The following is a 16,026-nucleotide window of genomic DNA, read 5'->3' as shown; positions in this document are numbered from 1 at the left end:
CTGAGCCCAAGGACGTGGGTTCGATCCCCGCCGTGGGTGCCGGGATTTCGGTGCACTGCAAAGATCCCCAGGTGGTCGGTATGCCGTGAAGGCGGCCGTGCGGACTTAGTAGTTATTGTGAAGGGGGAACTGGCCTCTTGAAGGGTTCTACTAGGCTTGTGATCCTTCTTTTTATACTTGAATGCATGACCAAGGTCTGGCACGGGCAATCTATTCTTTTGCCAACATTGGGTTATTGAGTTTAAGTGTACTGCTATACGTTGTTACCACCAGGCGTGCCTGCCAGGTGACGAGGTCTCGAGTTGTTCTCAGAGTGCCACTTGAGAGATAAGCTTGGACAGGATGTGGCCCCTTAACGGAGAGAAACCCGCGGCGGTTTGGTTCGGCTCGGCTCGATAGCAGCACTCTTTACTTGTATACTCTTCTCCATTCAGCATTTTTTGCTTATTATAAGCTTTTGGGAAGTTTGCATGTCGATGTGATTTGGACTCATCCTTGCTCTCAGATAACATGTTTCGTTGATTCTTCAATGCTGCATTCTCGCACCATTGTATTTTTGGCATAGTTGTGGAGTTGTCGGGGATGTGATGGTAGTGTCGGACTTCTTGTCGGAGTTCATCGCACTTGGATACGGTAGATAATGGTTCAGTGGGAAAAAGGCATCAACGTGACTCATTTTATCAGCTCGCTTTTAATGGCTTGTTCACGGCTGGCGAGACCTTCAAATTTACGGCTGCCTTTACGTATTCACATTGTGTGCACTGGAGGGGGAGGCGTCACGGTTCCTGATGAGAAATGTTAACGAAGCACGGGAGTCGTTTGTTTCCTTTGGAAAGCAGCTGCCTGTACTTTTGACTAAAGCGCTAAAACATGTAGACTGTTCTGTGAGCTTTGAGGGATGCCACATTTTAGTTCTGTTGGCTTTAGAGTCGCCTGCAACATGACTTTCGCCAGGAAAACGTGCTCTGTGGCACATACACCCGAGTGTTTATCTTCTATTGGTGGGGGGAATGCAGCAGATATTTGTTACACATTTGCAAGTGCGTGGCAACAACCTTTGCATGCGTTGGGTTCCACAGCCCTATTTTACTGGTTATCACTGGCAAGCTTTAAAAGGCACAGGCGTCTGCACACCCAGAAAAGATTGTAAGGGCTTGCAAATGAAAAAAAAAAAAAATTGATGTGAAATGAGAATCAATCAACCCAAATCAAAATATGATTGGGAAACACTTTCTTGAAAAAAAAAAAATTGCAGGTGCAGCAGAACACTGCTTGTTGGTGTCTCGCTTGTTGTGATATATGGTATCAGCTAGCCCAGACGTAGCTGCAATTTGCCTCTGAATTGATGAACTCAAGCCCGATGCATATACCCTTCATGTCTTTACACAAATTCCTTTTGGCTTCCTTGTTCAGTGTTCGCAGCTTGAGATGTGTCATTTTCTGTGCTGATGTGTGTAGATGTTCAGGTGTATGTTCATGTATCTACATGCACGTGTCTCTCCCTCTCTCTCTGCAGCGTGGCTCAGACGAACTGCTGACGCAGACCAACGCTGTGAGTAATGGCACCATCATGAGCCCCCAGAACAACCACAGCGACAACAACAATGATGCCAAAAAGGTGAGTGAGGCTGCTCTGCTCTGCTCCCGGGACTCTGAGGTTGTGGGGGCACTCCCAAGATCCTCCCCGTCCCTTTATTTTTGCATGTCTTCATCTGCCTTTCTACCTGTGCATCTCTGTCTGTCTTCAGATGAAACCCGTTCTATTTCAACTCGAGCAGTGTCGGAAGTGGAGTTTTAATCGGTGCAGGGGAGGTGCATAGAGAGTAGATACCTAAATGCCTCAACAAGACCTGTAAGGATCGAAGATAAACGTTCTAACTAGGAGCTGTTTGCTCGGGATGAGTCTATCTCAAACTTTAAGCGCATATCAGTATGATACTCTTTGGTACACTCACTGCCTAACGTGTGGTGAGTTTTCCACACCCTTTGGGTGAATCTGAAAAGGGGAAGGGGGGTGGGGAATGGCCTCGCATCTTAGTACACCACATGTGACTTCGTACGTGCACTTGCGTAACTACCGGAAAGTTCCTAAAGAACATTCGCCCACCCAAAGTACAGAGGTATCAAGTGAAAAATATGGGGTGGGCGATCTTTTGAGGTTATGCAATATTAAGGGGGGGTTATGCACTGCTTAGCATATCTTTTGAAGCATTCCAGTGTGGCTTTATGAATTAGTGGCTCCCAGTCTCCCTTATTTGCGAGTTGTCAGCAGTTCAAGAATAGCCTGGGAACTGCTCTGGTGCAGTTCTACAATTGAGTGTGTCGGTGTAACTGCTGCGGGTGCCCTGAACAAATTCGACTGCCTTCGTTTGGATATGTGGCTGCATAACTTTAGTGGCCGTTTTGGGTGCGTTGATAAACGGCCGCTGCCAGAACGATCTCACTGGCCCTTCTCATTTGTCGGTGGAGTAACTTTCCACTCGCTCCACTTCCGATGCAGGCAAAAAGCAAAAACACCCATGTGTACGAGATTTCGGCGCATGTTTAACTCTTTTGCTACCGCCGGAAATTTGACCAATTTTAGGGGTCCAATAAAAGTTTTTTTTTTCTGCTAAAAAATTAATTAGGTTAGGCACTAATTACAGGGACACAAAATGCAGATTATTTAACAGCCTTTCCAATAACACCAGTATTTAAAATGCTTTTATATATCATAGTTGTGAAAAAAATATCAAACCAAAATTTTGGTGAAGTCAAAAAATGATAAAAAGGAGTTGTGTATATAAAACCACCGGTAGTAAAAAATTAGAATATACATTTTGTTGGGAAACATCAAAAACACGCCCTAGAAAAAATGACGACTTGCGCGGAACAGTTTGTCAGATATAAAAAAAAATGTTAGCACACACGGTGCTCGTGTCATGCGGTGAAGCCCAACCTCCAATTCAAACTGTGCAATTTCGGGTGGTTCCCTGGAATAAATCTGGCGGTTTGACATTATCAGAGGCACCAGTTTGCCCCCACTTAACGTAAAAACATCTTGTCAATCACTGACTTTGCATCTACGGCGAGCACAATATTTGGGACAAGGCCGCGATGCGGAAAAAAACATGCATGAAGTTGAAAACGGAACGCCGTGGTTGATGCTTGTTGACGTTCACGGTCAGTTATCTCTCAAAACATAAAGCTGAGCTTTATTGTCATCTTCTTACTCGCAATTGTAGCCTTGCTTGCAAAAATGAGGCACGATGCGCTAGAATCGTGCCCTGCAATCTTTGGCCGAGTAGCAGTTGCGCGATGAAAAAGATCAGCACAATGAGCCTCCTCTATTGCAGCGCTACCTAACAGTTTTCAAATGAAACAGTACAAAAACTTATCGGGGACTCCGTCCGAATGAACAGTTCAACTAAGCAGGAACATTAGACACCCGGATATACCCTCGCATGGACACGAAACTGGAAGCCGAACACCTGGTAGTGTAAGGCCGGTTTCTGTTCGGCAGAACAGATATCTGGCGACTGGGTGGGATCTTTTGACTTGCATCTGAAGTTCTTATCGCAGAAATCGGGTTAGGGTGGGGGAAATCAGGAGCGGCGTGCTTTGTTCGAGGATCAGTCTTGGACGCTCCAGGCGCCATGGCAGGTAGCCTTGAAGTTGGGTAACTGCGTAGTAGCACTAAATATAAATTTCGCGATGCAGAAACGAAACCAAATCTGTTGTAAACTGTTCGTGAATGGTCCTGGGCTAAGTAGAACTACCACACCACTTAGAACGTGCGCAAAGGCAATAAAACTGCCTAAAATCATAAAGTAGCCTTGCAACCAGGCACTGCTTGACATTTTCAGTCGATTTCGGGGATTATTACTGTCAGAGCGCGAACCTGACGATTGAAAATTGTTTGCTGGTTCACCATTCCCGCCCTGATAGCACAAAACAAACGCTGGGGCAGAGTAATTACGGGTGGCACGCATTCTTCGTTGGTAGCAGTGACGCGGCATGACCACACCCATTTTCAAAAAAAAATCATGTTTCCGTTGGAAAAATGAAGACAAAACTGATATTGAAAGACCATTTTCTGATCTCACTCCGAACAGCTTTACTTGTTCGAGCAACGCCTGGAACTCTATGAAAAGGCGCTCCCAAAGTATCGATCAAATCAGTCAATCAATCAATCAACTTTCCACTTCCTGTATTCCGAGCATGTGTGCCAACGGGGTAACTTCGCGAAGTTCTGTAAACATCAGCTTTCTTCCTGGGTGTGTGTCAAGTGCGATGAAGTTCCTAAACTTTAGCCTTGTTGGGAGTACACAGGGGCTGTGGAGAATTGAAGCCATCTGTGCGTGCGTTGCCTGCGGCTTGCTCTGTCATTTGGCACAAGGCCAGGCGGCCGTGTTGCGGCTTGTTGGCTGGGGGAGGACGTTGCGGATGTGTTGCGCTGCCTCGGAATGGGTCGTGTGTGTGCGGCACTTCCTGCTTTCCGGTCTCCTCGCCGTTGTCTCGGCGTGACCCGATTCTTTTAAAGCCTCTCTTAACAAGGGTGCCTTGCTTGTCCGCTGCGGGCTGTCTCTGTGCATGCTTGAATGCACTTGAGGAAACTGTCAGTTAAAACAACTGCTTCTTGGCGTTTAGAGCGTGTGCGAGGCAAGGGGGAAGTTGCAGAAATGCGTCTTGTTAGGCTTTCGCTGTTGTTGTTAGGCAGGCAGCGGAAAAACTTGTGTAAAACTTGCCAAGAACTTGCTGAGTTAGTAGTTGGTACAGGAGGAGGCTGGAATGCACGTACCGTATTTTCCGGTGTATAAGTCGCGGTTTTTTTCTGAAATTTTCGTTGGTGCGTCTTATCCACCGGTGCGACTTATGTATGAAATAAATCCGGTTCGCGGCGGCCGCACGTGGCCAGTGCACGTTAAGAGACACAGCTCTGTGGTCTAAATGAATCCGAAGCCCACCGCTACGGCGTTTCTCATAGCCCATTAGTCACTTCGGGAAGTTAAACCAAAGAATTTGGAGCTTTTTCTAGTCAAAAACAATCATAATGGCCTGCGATAACCGCGCGCCACTTTCTGCCATGCGCAGTAACTACAGTTCAGAATAAATTCAAAGTAATTATAATACTGGGTTGCAAAAATAAAATGCAGTTTATTTATAAATTATTACAGAGAATTACTCTGAAGGAGGTAAACGTGCTGCTAATTTTTAAAATGACAGCTTGGTGATAAGTTTCGATTTTCGGGCCGCTTCTGGGCGCGTCACCAGCGTCACTTCCGTCCGCCATGACACCTTTTATTGTGCCGATTTATGACAGCACGCAAGAGATGCACGACGTTTGGAGAGGTGGCTTAATGGGTCTCAGACTCTTGGGACTCCATTTCTACAAAAACCCTTGTAGCCGGGTTCATAAAGGACGGAATGATCCGTTCCGCGAGTGGTGACTATGTTGGCGAAGAAGACAGTGAGTCGGAGGACGACAGCGATGTGCCGGCGGAACTCCCACTTGAAGTTGCTGAATTGTTTGTTAGCGAGTCAGAGGAAGAAGACTTCAATGGTTTTGCCTAAACGCCGTCTGTAAGTACATGCCATCCGTGTGTATCAATAAACCATTTTTTAGAAATTAGTGCTGTCTAGTCTTTGCACGTGTCTAGCCCTCCTTACCGGGCGGTGCGTTGATAGGCGGTCGCCGCCGCAACCATGTACTTTCGCCGCTCTTTTTAACGGCCTGATTCACTATAGGTTTACCTACTTAACAAGTGCGTCTTGTACACCGGTGCGTCTTATACACCGGTGCGACTTATATACGTTTTTTTTTTTTTTTCGGAAAAACTGGCATTTTGAGGGGGCTGCGACTTGTACAAAGGTGCGACCTATAGACCGGAAAATACGGTATGTATTTTCTAAAAGTGCTTAAGTTTGCAATGAACTGGTGAATACCAAATTGAGGCATAGTCGGAACACTGGTTTCTTGGCATCTTTGTTGATAGGCAGTTTTAGCCTTGCTATAACGCCCTATTACTAAATATTTTTCTCTGCATTACTTCTTTCCATGCACAGTGTAAAATATAAGAAGCACAGAGTTGTAAAAAGTTAAAATTCTTGATCATTTCCCTGGGAATTGATAATATGTGAGAAGGGTCTTCACCACGTTCTCTTCTGCCCACCGCCAACATTCTAAATATGCTACAAGGGCATATTACTGCAGTAGACTGTATGTATTGGCAAACTTAACATCAAAATGGGTGCAAACCAAGAACTTCAAGCCATTTGCCCTGGTTTCCGAACAGAATAAAAGCTGTCAGCGGAATTTTACACAGCTTTGATATCCCTGGTAATGTCTAAAAGTGAAGACAAACTGCTGTTTGTTATCCCTTCTTGCTGGCGGACAAGCATTGCAATCTGAAAGATGTAGCTTCACTCATTGGGCACCCGATGTCCTTCCCAGGGCTTGGCTTCCCCCAGCAAAATTGGGCAGTGTTGATCTTCACAGTCGATCCTGTATTGCATTTTTTCTTCAACCGTTCTCTTTTTGCTAGCCTACCGAAATGTGTTCCGGTGCAAGCCCGCTAGCCCTACTTTCAGCCTTAAAAGGACCCTGCAGCACTTCCCATCGACTACTCAAAATGCATTTTGCGTTAGTCTGTTGCCCTAGAAATTTATCCCCACAAGCATAATGAAGATCCATGTACTATCACCGAAACTACGCGTGATGAGAAGTCTCTCATTATCACTTTCTCTCAAATTGACAGCAGACAATGCAACAAAAGCTGTGCGCTCTCTCCCGGAAAGGGGGGCGATTCATGGTGTTCTCTTCGGCGGCCTTCGATATATCACAGGCCGCGTAGTTTTCCCCTTTTCTCTGCAACGCAGTCTGTTGCTAACAAAAAGCAGGCCTTCTGGTCTGTTGCTAACAAAAAAGCAGGCATGGCTGCCTGCTCGCAAGCGCGCGCTCAGGCGGGTAGGGCATTTTTGAAGCAAGAAATGTTTGTTGTTGAGTGGTCTCGTTGTAAGGGGAGTATTAAGTTCATCACTCACACTCCATGCACACTCAAAACGCAAAATAAACGCCAAAACTGTGTGTACAGGTCCAGGCAAGGAAGAGTTTGCTACACAGTGCCGACGACGGCGGATCGTTACAGGAAATGCAAGAAATACGCCGTGACGTTAACCAGTGACAGCCAATAGGACAGCCATAGTGGAAACGGCATCATTTCGGCTGTGCCATTGTGCATAATAAGAAAAATTGAAGAGAATGTGGTTGGTTTTTCTGTGTCTTTCACAGTGATTTGCGTGCTCACCGCTTCACGTGCACGTGTAATATTTGGCTCGGGTATTCGTGGCAGTGTGATCTAAACGTCGCGCAGGTTCATTTGTACTGCTCAGAGTGTTGCAGGGTCCCTTTAATTGATTGCGGCAGGTGTGTGAAAGGGGCTTTGTTTTGGCCACTGTTGTTTGCCTTTGGAGCGAGTTTCCGCTGACCCGTCCCTCCTGGGCGTTGACGCAGGTGAAACTGGACACGGGCGGGGGCAAGGTGGTGGTCGGGGGTGCGGGCAAGCCCTCGCGGGTGGTGCACATCCGCAACATCCCCAACGACGCGACGGACACGGACATTGTGCACCTGGGCGTGCCCTTTGGCAAGGTGACCAACGTGCTGCAGCTCAAGGGCAAGAACCAGGCCTTCCTGGAGATGGCCGACGAGGGCTCGGCCGTCGCCATGGTCGACTACTTCGCCAAGGCCTCGCCCACCGTGCGCGGCCGCGTCGTCTACGTCCAGTTCTCCAACCACCGCGAGCTCAAGACCGACGGCGTCCACGGATCCCTGGTCAGTGTGCGGGGCTTTTCCTCAAATTCTTTTTTTTTTTTTTTTTTTGCATCTGCATTGGCATAGTTTAAACCACGTGTTGCCTGTAGTGGGCAGTGGAGGAGGAAACGTGCGCCAGCTGCCGTAATGTCATTGCATTGCTTGCTGTATATTGTTTGGCAATCTGATGCTTCAGAATCTGGATTTCTGGATTTGAACCAATGTGTTTCTAGCTTCATACCCAGTTGTGTGTTCGAGCTGCTAAATTTAACCCCTATGGGCTTACTGGTGTGTCAAGTTCGATAGATTGTCAGGGAGGTTGGTGTGAGGGAAACGGCAGTTTAGAATTTTTTTTTCTTGTAAAACACTGCATGTTAATGGTGAAAAAACAAAATGAAAGCTGGGCACATGGGGGCCCACACATTTGTCTGACTCACTTCACTCCATTCGGTCTCCCTCAAAGAGGAGTTTTATCGTAGTGGAGGAAAGCTAGCTTTTGGGCTTTGCTAGCACGTAGGGGGGTCAGGATTTCAGCCCCAGTGTCGCCCTTGGAGAGAGGGTGCAATGCTTCGCCTGCCCTTGTCGGCAGGTGGCCCAGGCCAACCAGGGCGGTGGTGGGGACGGTGGTGGGAGCAACACGGTGCTGCGGGTGGTGGTAGACAACCAAATCTACCCCGTCACCCTGGACCTGCTGCACAGCATCTTCAGCCGCGCGGGGAAGGTCCTCAAGATCGTCACCTTCACCAAGAGCAGTTAGTGGCTTCCCCCCTTTTCCTCATTCTTCATGTTCTCTCTCTCTCTCTCTCTCTCTCTCTCTCTCTCTTTCTTTGCAAGAAGCAGGAAGTGGACGTCTTTGGTAGAGTGTGTTTTTGTATAAAATAATGAAGCCATAATGGGGTGGGGAATTGGATCTTGGTTGCGGTTGTTTGGAAGGGGATTTAGAATGTACACTTTAATTATCGTCGATATAGTTTTGGAGCACATTGAAATGAAATAATGAAGGGGCTAGCTTCAGGCGTGTAATTCTTGTTATACTCTTGTTGCAGTGAAGTCTCGTCATTCGAGATGTCGCTTTATTCGAGGCATTTCATGGTTCCTACTGCAACGCACAGAGTGCAAATCATACCTGCTTTTAACGAGGTATCCCCTATGATGAAGCCAGCATACTGTAGTTGGAATTCACTGCATGCTTTATGAATTAGCTCATACCACGGCAATGAGGTATAAGGGGGCAAGACAGCTTGACACCGGTGAACAGGAAAACAGGCCTTGCTCAGTGTGGGCATGGAGGCAATGTGCTCTACCAAGCCTGAGCTTTTGTGTGGGTCCAGGCCAAGTGCAGGGTTTAAAGAGCACACATAAAATTGCAAGCGGGGCCATTGTAATCGTATTCCTGCTTTGCGCTTATTGTTTCTAAGTGTCTTTGTGTCCTTACTTAGTGCTAAGCTGAATCATTGATTTGCTTTTCTTCTGCCTTCCCCCTCCCAGATTCATTCCAGGCTCTCATCCAGTTCAGTGATGTCATGGGCGCCCAGGCTGCAAAGCTGGTGAGTCTTCTTTGCTTGGCTTGTCAGAACGGTGTAGAAGCTTTCTCAAATCAAGTCGGTGCACCTAAATTGTTTTTCTTTGTTAACAAGATGCCTACATCGCCACGAGGGCATTTCTGTAGGGAGGACGTGGAACATGTGTAGCACAGAGAAGAAAAATCCATTCATGCATACATTTACACTTTTTTTCAAGAGCACTGATTCGTGTTGGTTAAAAAAAAAACTGTTACCACATTAATCATAAACGAGAGAAAAGGAGATTGTTGTTTCATATGCTAACCAATTTCTCTGGAAACAAATTCTAATTTATGTATTTCAGTGGGGTTTCCATTTGACAAGCCTTTAAAAACACACTGCCACCCAGATTGCAGGGACGCCTCAATTTCTAACCCATTCCAGTGGAGCGAACTCCCACTTCCATCAATGCTGTGGCCGATGCTTGTGTTTCCCAGATTACCGTTACTGTTTTCTTCAATGGTGTGCATGTCATTTGGTCCTTTCATTGTTCTGCATTGCCCACATAAGCCGTGTATGTTGCGAGTCAGAGGGAAAAAATGATGTACATTTAGCACTGCTTGCAGTCCAAGTGCTGTCTTATGCTGAATGGCATCCGTAAATGCATCCGTAAAACGGATTCATTGAGAAAGCTGCGATGCTTCTCAGCGAACAATGCAACCGTGGAAACGCTCTGGGATCCCGAAAGCCTGTGCTGAACATTGCGCTGCACCCTAGTGCAAAATGAAGAAAATTTCAACCAACAATTCCAGTAAACACAGTTCACTTATCCGTCAAGAGATGGTGCGTCATGTTTACAAAGAATGCGCGCGCGGAGCGGTGGAAAAACAACACGAAATTCAACCTTCAACGCACACGACGGGCTTGTCCCGACAACAGACCTCGGAGGGTTAAGGGAAGGATGCCTTAGCTGGGCTATCAACGGCAATGTTCAGTGCCTCGATATCCCAACTTACTGGAGAGAAAGTTGTGGCATGATGCTCAAGCGATGTGCCCCCCTTCATCATCGATTGCAGGCCCTGGACGGCCAGAGCATCTACAATGCGTGCTGCACACTGCGCATCGAGTACTCCAAGCTGACCAACCTCAACGTCAAGTACAACAACGACAAGAGCCGCGACTTCACCAACCCCACCCTGCCCACGGGGGACCCGGCCCTGGACATTGGCCTCGCCGGTGAGTGGGGTCCGTCCATTTTCCTTGGCCTCCTCTTCTCCCTCCTTTGCCTTCTTACCAGAAGGCGCTCTTTAGGACTTTATGTCGTGTCTAGTAGGCTCAGTCGCCTGCACATAGGCCGTGAAGCCACTCGCACGCTGGCTGATGGAAAGGGCAAATAGGGCTGGACCAAACGTTGCCTCACTTGCTGTATTTACTTGATTCTATGCCGATACATCTCTTTAAACAAAGAAAACAGGTTACAGAAGTGATAAGACACCTTGCATTCGAGGATTTATGATTAAGTGCGGTGGTGTAAACTATAAAACGTGGATTTAGATTATGCCCAGTCAGTGTTTCGTATCGGCTTGGAAGGACAACTGTGCTTGCTTGTGATGTGATTGCATTGGTAGTAGTGTCTTTATACTGCACAGAAGGTTGTGCTGGTGGCCAACTAGTCGTTGAACCTCCAGGTAGGATGGAAACTCGACATTGATGAAAGAAGCATCCGTGTTGGCGGTAGGGAATTGCGAAACAAGCCCGAGGTAATGTCTGCAAAAGCTTGATCTGAGGCTCGTTCGAAAAGTGCAGTGTTGCAAATGCACTAGACATCATCGACGGTTAACGTTAGGGAGCAGGTTGGTAGCTTTCGTGCATGTGCGTTACACAAACAAGCATATAAACGGCTGATGCTCACTTGATTTTTCGTATTGGAGCTTAGTGTTATGGCTGGCTGTTTGTTTAGGTGTCGGGGGAGTGTGTACTATGAAACAGTCTGGGCACTACTGCTCACTAACCGGTTAATGTTCTGCAGTGTTGAAGCACAGGGGGATGCTGTTCAAGATAACAGCGTCCCTGCCGCTTTACTTGTGGGTGCTTAAAGGAGGTCGTTCCAACTTTTACAGCTTTGAGAACCATGTGTGTATTATCTCTAGGACGAACTCTGCTAAGCCAAATATGCCAAACAACATGGGTGCATTTGTTTGGTTTTCCACAGACTCAAAAAAAAAAAATAACCCAACGTCGCACGTACTCTTTAGTTAAGGCTAACTTTCGTAGTGACCGTCACCGCTGATGCTTGGTGGGGCATTCATGCGACCAAAGGGAAACCAAAAGAAAAGAGAAAAAGAGAAAATGCGGCAGCGGTCTGAAGTGAATCTGCATTTCTGCACTACAGAAGATAGCGAGAAAGAAAGGTTGGCGGATAAAGCCACCACCTTAGCTGCACTCCACCTGTGGAGCCAACGGTAAAGAAAACAAAACAAAAAAGCGAGGAGTACTGCAGCCGGTCACACGCACATTGTCCCCACAAACAAAAGGAGAGGTGAGGAGGAGGGAAAGTAAACATGACGACGGAGGGAAACTCCTGACGAATGACGTACATGGGAGCTCACATCACCGCCACCACAGCCATCAGTCGCGCAGTCACCGAATCAACTCTTTGCGTTTGCCTCGCTAGGAGGGCTACCTGCCATGTCTAGCAAGCCAGGCATTCAGCGAAAGCCTATCACACTTTCACAGAAAGCCGATATTCTAGCAGAAGTGAGAGTTGGCAAGCTATTGAAGACTAAGATAGCTCACAAGGTCGTAATAGCAAAAAAGTACACTACCAGGCATTGTGACAGATGGGGCACGGGTTATGGCCACTTTGGCAAGCTTGTGCCAAAATGGAAAAGGATGCAAACAGTAGAGCATAATGGCATGGAAGGTGTTCCTTTCGCGTGGATAGAGCGAGCTCGGCGGCCCTGACATGGGCCACTTCAAAAAGTTTTGCCTCTCTTTTTCTCTCGGAGTGCCATTCCGCTTAAACGAACTTCTGATAAGACAAACAAGTTCGCATGGTTTCCTCGAGTTCATCTTAAATGGAGTCTACTGTGTATTCACGTTCTATGCTCATTCTGAAAGTGTAGTGTTGTTCATACTTTCCAACATTTGTAAAGCACCCTAGGAGTGATGTGTGCACGGTTGTAGGGCCTAAGCTTTAGTGCTGCCTTATAAGCATTCTCTATCTAGTTAATTAAGTTAAATGAAAGTTCCGATGGTTGGTCGATAGTACTGTTTTCTCATTGCTACACTGCTCTCTTCAAAATGGTAGTACAGTAAAACCTCGTTACAAGAGACACTGTTACAAGAGACACTTGGTTATAAGAGACATTTGGATGAAAGCAGTTTGGTTCATTTTCCTATGTTCGCCATGTTAGCAACATTGCATACAAGAGACCTTGGTTACAAGAGACACAATTTTTGGTTCCCTTGAGTGTCTCTTGTAACGAGGTTTTACTGTAGCGCAGGGATGTGTTGGAAAATATTCTGATATGAGGAGAGGGCAATGAAAGGCCTTCAGATTACAAATTGCTACTTTTAAGTAGCGAGGCTCGTAATCTTTTTATAGAATGTGAGGGGAGGGGAGAACTGAAAACAAAAACAGTAAAGCAAGCAGCACCCCCGTTAAAAATTTTTTATCGCATTTGGTTTATTGTATTGAAGGCCTTCTTTAATTGGTTGCAAGGAGTCACCGGTATGCAATCCACTTTTTTCATTTGTCACTTTGCATAGTTCTGGCATTTCATTTTTTACTAAAATAATTGCATATTTCACTTCTCACAGCTACATTCTATTGACACAAGTAGAGTTGTACTGTTATTGGTTAACCTGCTACCTTTTCGCGATTTTGGGGGGTTTACTAAAATGTGTGATGTAGGGGGTTAGGCTCGAAAAGAAAAATTGTGTTTGCCGTGCGCTCTTAGAAATAACGAAGGCTGAGCTTGCGCTAACGATGAAAGTGCTCTGGATTTTTTTTCCTTTCTCCTTTTTTTGATTGTTGCGAATCTCTGGCTTGATTTGTTCTGTTGTTAACCACCTTTCTCAGTCTGCTCTGTGCGCACTTTGCCTGCGTTAATTGTTGGCACCTTTCTTTTCTGTTGGCGCTTGCACCTGTTGTTTTTTAAAGTCACGTGAGTTTTTGTCTCGCCGTTTATTTTTTGCACTAGTCTCTGTGCCTCCCTTTGTTCTCTGATTTGAGTTTTTGTGGTGGTCGAGGGGGCCCGGGGTTGTGGGAGAGGAGGGCACTGGCTGCACGAGGCGTGTGCCTGTCATGTCGGGTATGCACCAACTTTACTGAGCAAGCCCTGACACTGCTAGGTGTTTCTCGACACCACTGGACACCGCTAGGCGTTCTGTGTCACCACTCGGCATTGCTAGGTGTTTTCGAGGCTGCTAGGCATCGCTGCGCGTTTTCTGACATCACTAGACGTTTTCCGACATTATTAGACATTGGTAGGTGTTTCCTGACACCACTACACATTTTTCGACACCACTAAGCACGCCTGGTGTTTCCTGACACCACTAGGCAGGCATCTTGCAACACCATTTTGGTGCATCTCTACAGCACCCAGCACCGGGTGCCTATCGTAACAATCAACTTCACTAGAAGCATACCTATCAGACAATTCCTACTAGATTTATACCAACAGTAGGTATGCACCAGGTATACACCGGGTGCACCAGACTTGTTCTGGGTGGAGCACACGGGCACAGAATGTTTACTGGCAGCATAAACAGTCACGGGGTTTGGGTTGCTTGCCCAGGCAATCCTTTTATTTGGCCCTATTCAGCCCCTGACTGTCAGCCCCGCCCTGGCTTTTCCTTGAGAGAGTTTTTAGCTGAAGGGCACTTTGTATACAGTTTTCGTCCGGGCCTCCAGTCGGGCCCCGTTTTTGCTGGCATCGAGCATTTACAGGGCTCTGAACTTGTTCAAAATAAGGAGGATAAGGATAAGAATAGGGTAAGTGAGGGATAAGAATGGGGTGGGGTGCATTCGGCAGGCATTCTTAGATAATGAATGGCAGCCTGCCATTGTCCTTGGAGAAGAAAGTGTAACGGCTGCGTCTTACCGGTACTTCCCTACGGGGCAGAAACTTGTAGGCTCAATAATGGGGTTCAAAAATTCAGGACAACTCAGCGAGCAATGGAACGGAAGATGATAGGTGTAACATTAAGGGACAAGAAGAGAGTGGAGTGGGTGAGGGAACAAAGGCGCGTTGAGGGCATATTCATAGAAATTAAGAAGAAATGGGCGTGGGCAGGGCATGTGATGCGAAGGCAAGATAACTGTCGGTCATTACGGGTAACAGAGTCGATCCCTAGAGACGGCAAGCATTGCAGGGGGCGGCAGAAGTTAGATGGGCAGATGAGACCAATAAGTTTGCGGGGATAAATTGTTCGCAGCTAGCACAGGACCAGGGTAATTGGAGATTAATGGGAGAGGCCTTTGCCCTGCAGTGGGCGTAGATAATGATGAAGGCCTTGTTCAGAAGCTACACCAGTGGATGATACTTTGTTGTTAGCCTTCACATTTGGGTAATCACCGACATTAAAACTCAAGAACGAGAACATGCTTTTATCGGTTTTCAATGGAAAGGGTCAGGCTAGGTATCTTGGCTAGGTGGCGCTCCTTTTGTAACGGACTGCTAAGTAGTACGCATGTTTCTTCCGGTGCATAGAAGCAATCGCGTCACAGGAAAATCGTGTACTAGTCCTGGTAACTGGATTTCACCAGGGGCATTGTGCTGCAGAGCCCGACGACACGGGTTTGATTCCCGGCTGCGGCGGCCGCTTTTCTGATGGAGGTGAGAAGCGAAAACGCCCGTGTGTTTGAGATTGTGGCGCACGTTAAAGATCCCCAGGTTGACGGTCAAAATTAATCCGGAGCCCCTCCCCTATTACGCGCCTCCTAATCAGTCAATTGTTTTCATCAGGGGACAGTAACAGTGCACCGCCATTGAAGGTCATAAGGCCCCCTCCCTACTTCTGCGAGAACTTGGCGTGGCTGTCGGGGTGTTCTGGCATTTGGCGATGCTAGGCGCAGGGAGGGCCAGATTGGGGTGCTGCAGTTAGGGGTCGGAGGCCTTGAGTTGGTTTTGTTTTGTTCTCCTCCTCCCCCCTTGGCCGACCCCTCCCCCCACAATCCCACCACACCACCCACCCCTTGCCGCATCGAAAGAGTGCGGCAGAGGGCGAGAGAGAGAGAGGCTCCCTTCCTCCCCCGCTCGCAGTGCGCGCGTGTGTGTGTGCCCCGCGCCTCATTCCCTGCCTCCTCCTCCTCCCCCTTCCCGTGTTCCCATATCTCTCTGGCGATGATGATGATTGGCCACGGGATTGAAAGGTTCGTTGGGTATTCTGGCCTCCCCGTTTGCTGCCGCCGGCCCGGGCCTGACCTCCCCACTAACCGCTGCCTATGCCGCCAGCGCCACAGCAGGTAGGAGCTCCCTCCCCCCACCCTCGCCTCTTCCACGCTTCCTCCTCCTCCTCCTCCTCTGGGCACAGCTCTCTTCTGTCTCGCTCTGCTGCTGTCTTGGCCTCTCCTGTCTGTGGAGCTCTGGAGGTTGTTCGTTTTATTCAGGGCCCTGTTTCATGTTCACGTGCTACTTTTTGTTTGTTTTTCCCCCGTTTGTGTTTGGTTTTTTGCCTTCACCTGGACAAAAATTATGGCGAAGCATTTACTGTAAAGCCTTCCGTCTT

At 47.5% G+C, this 16,026-nt stretch overlaps 1 protein-coding gene across 10 annotated transcripts in view; it reads left to right on the top strand.

Moving 5' to 3' along the window:
- Positions 1–16,026, top strand: part of Heph (polypyrimidine tract-binding protein 1 heph) — a 157,494-nt gene that overhangs the window by 118,300 nt on the left and 23,168 nt on the right. For 5 of the 10 annotated variants that reach the window (XM_077693529.1, XM_077693520.1, XM_077693523.1 and 2 more), the window contains 6 exons: positions 1,517–1,618; positions 7,493–7,810; positions 8,379–8,541; positions 9,278–9,336; positions 10,368–10,536; positions 15,671–15,763. In XM_077693529.1, coding sequence (XP_077549655.1) covers positions 1,571–1,618; positions 7,493–7,810; positions 8,379–8,541; positions 9,278–9,336; positions 10,368–10,536; positions 15,671–15,763 — 850 coding nt within the window. In that variant the 5' untranslated portion in view covers positions 1,517–1,570. The remainder of the gene's footprint in view (positions 1–1,516; positions 1,619–7,492; positions 7,811–8,378; positions 8,542–9,277; positions 9,337–10,367; positions 10,537–15,670; positions 15,764–16,026) is intronic. The other 5 variants (XM_077693522.1, XM_077693521.1, XM_077693524.1 and 2 more) reach the window with 5 other exon arrangements.

This window comes from Haemaphysalis longicornis, unplaced genomic scaffold (assembly GCF_048455015.1).
Source record: "Haemaphysalis longicornis isolate Haplotype H1 unplaced genomic scaffold, Haemaphysalis longicornis Haplotype H1 scaffold_12, whole genome shotgun sequence".
Classification (NCBI taxonomy): Eukaryota; Metazoa; Arthropoda; class Arachnida; order Ixodida; family Ixodidae; genus Haemaphysalis; species Haemaphysalis longicornis.
This window is presented reverse-complemented; position numbering and strand designations above follow the sequence as displayed.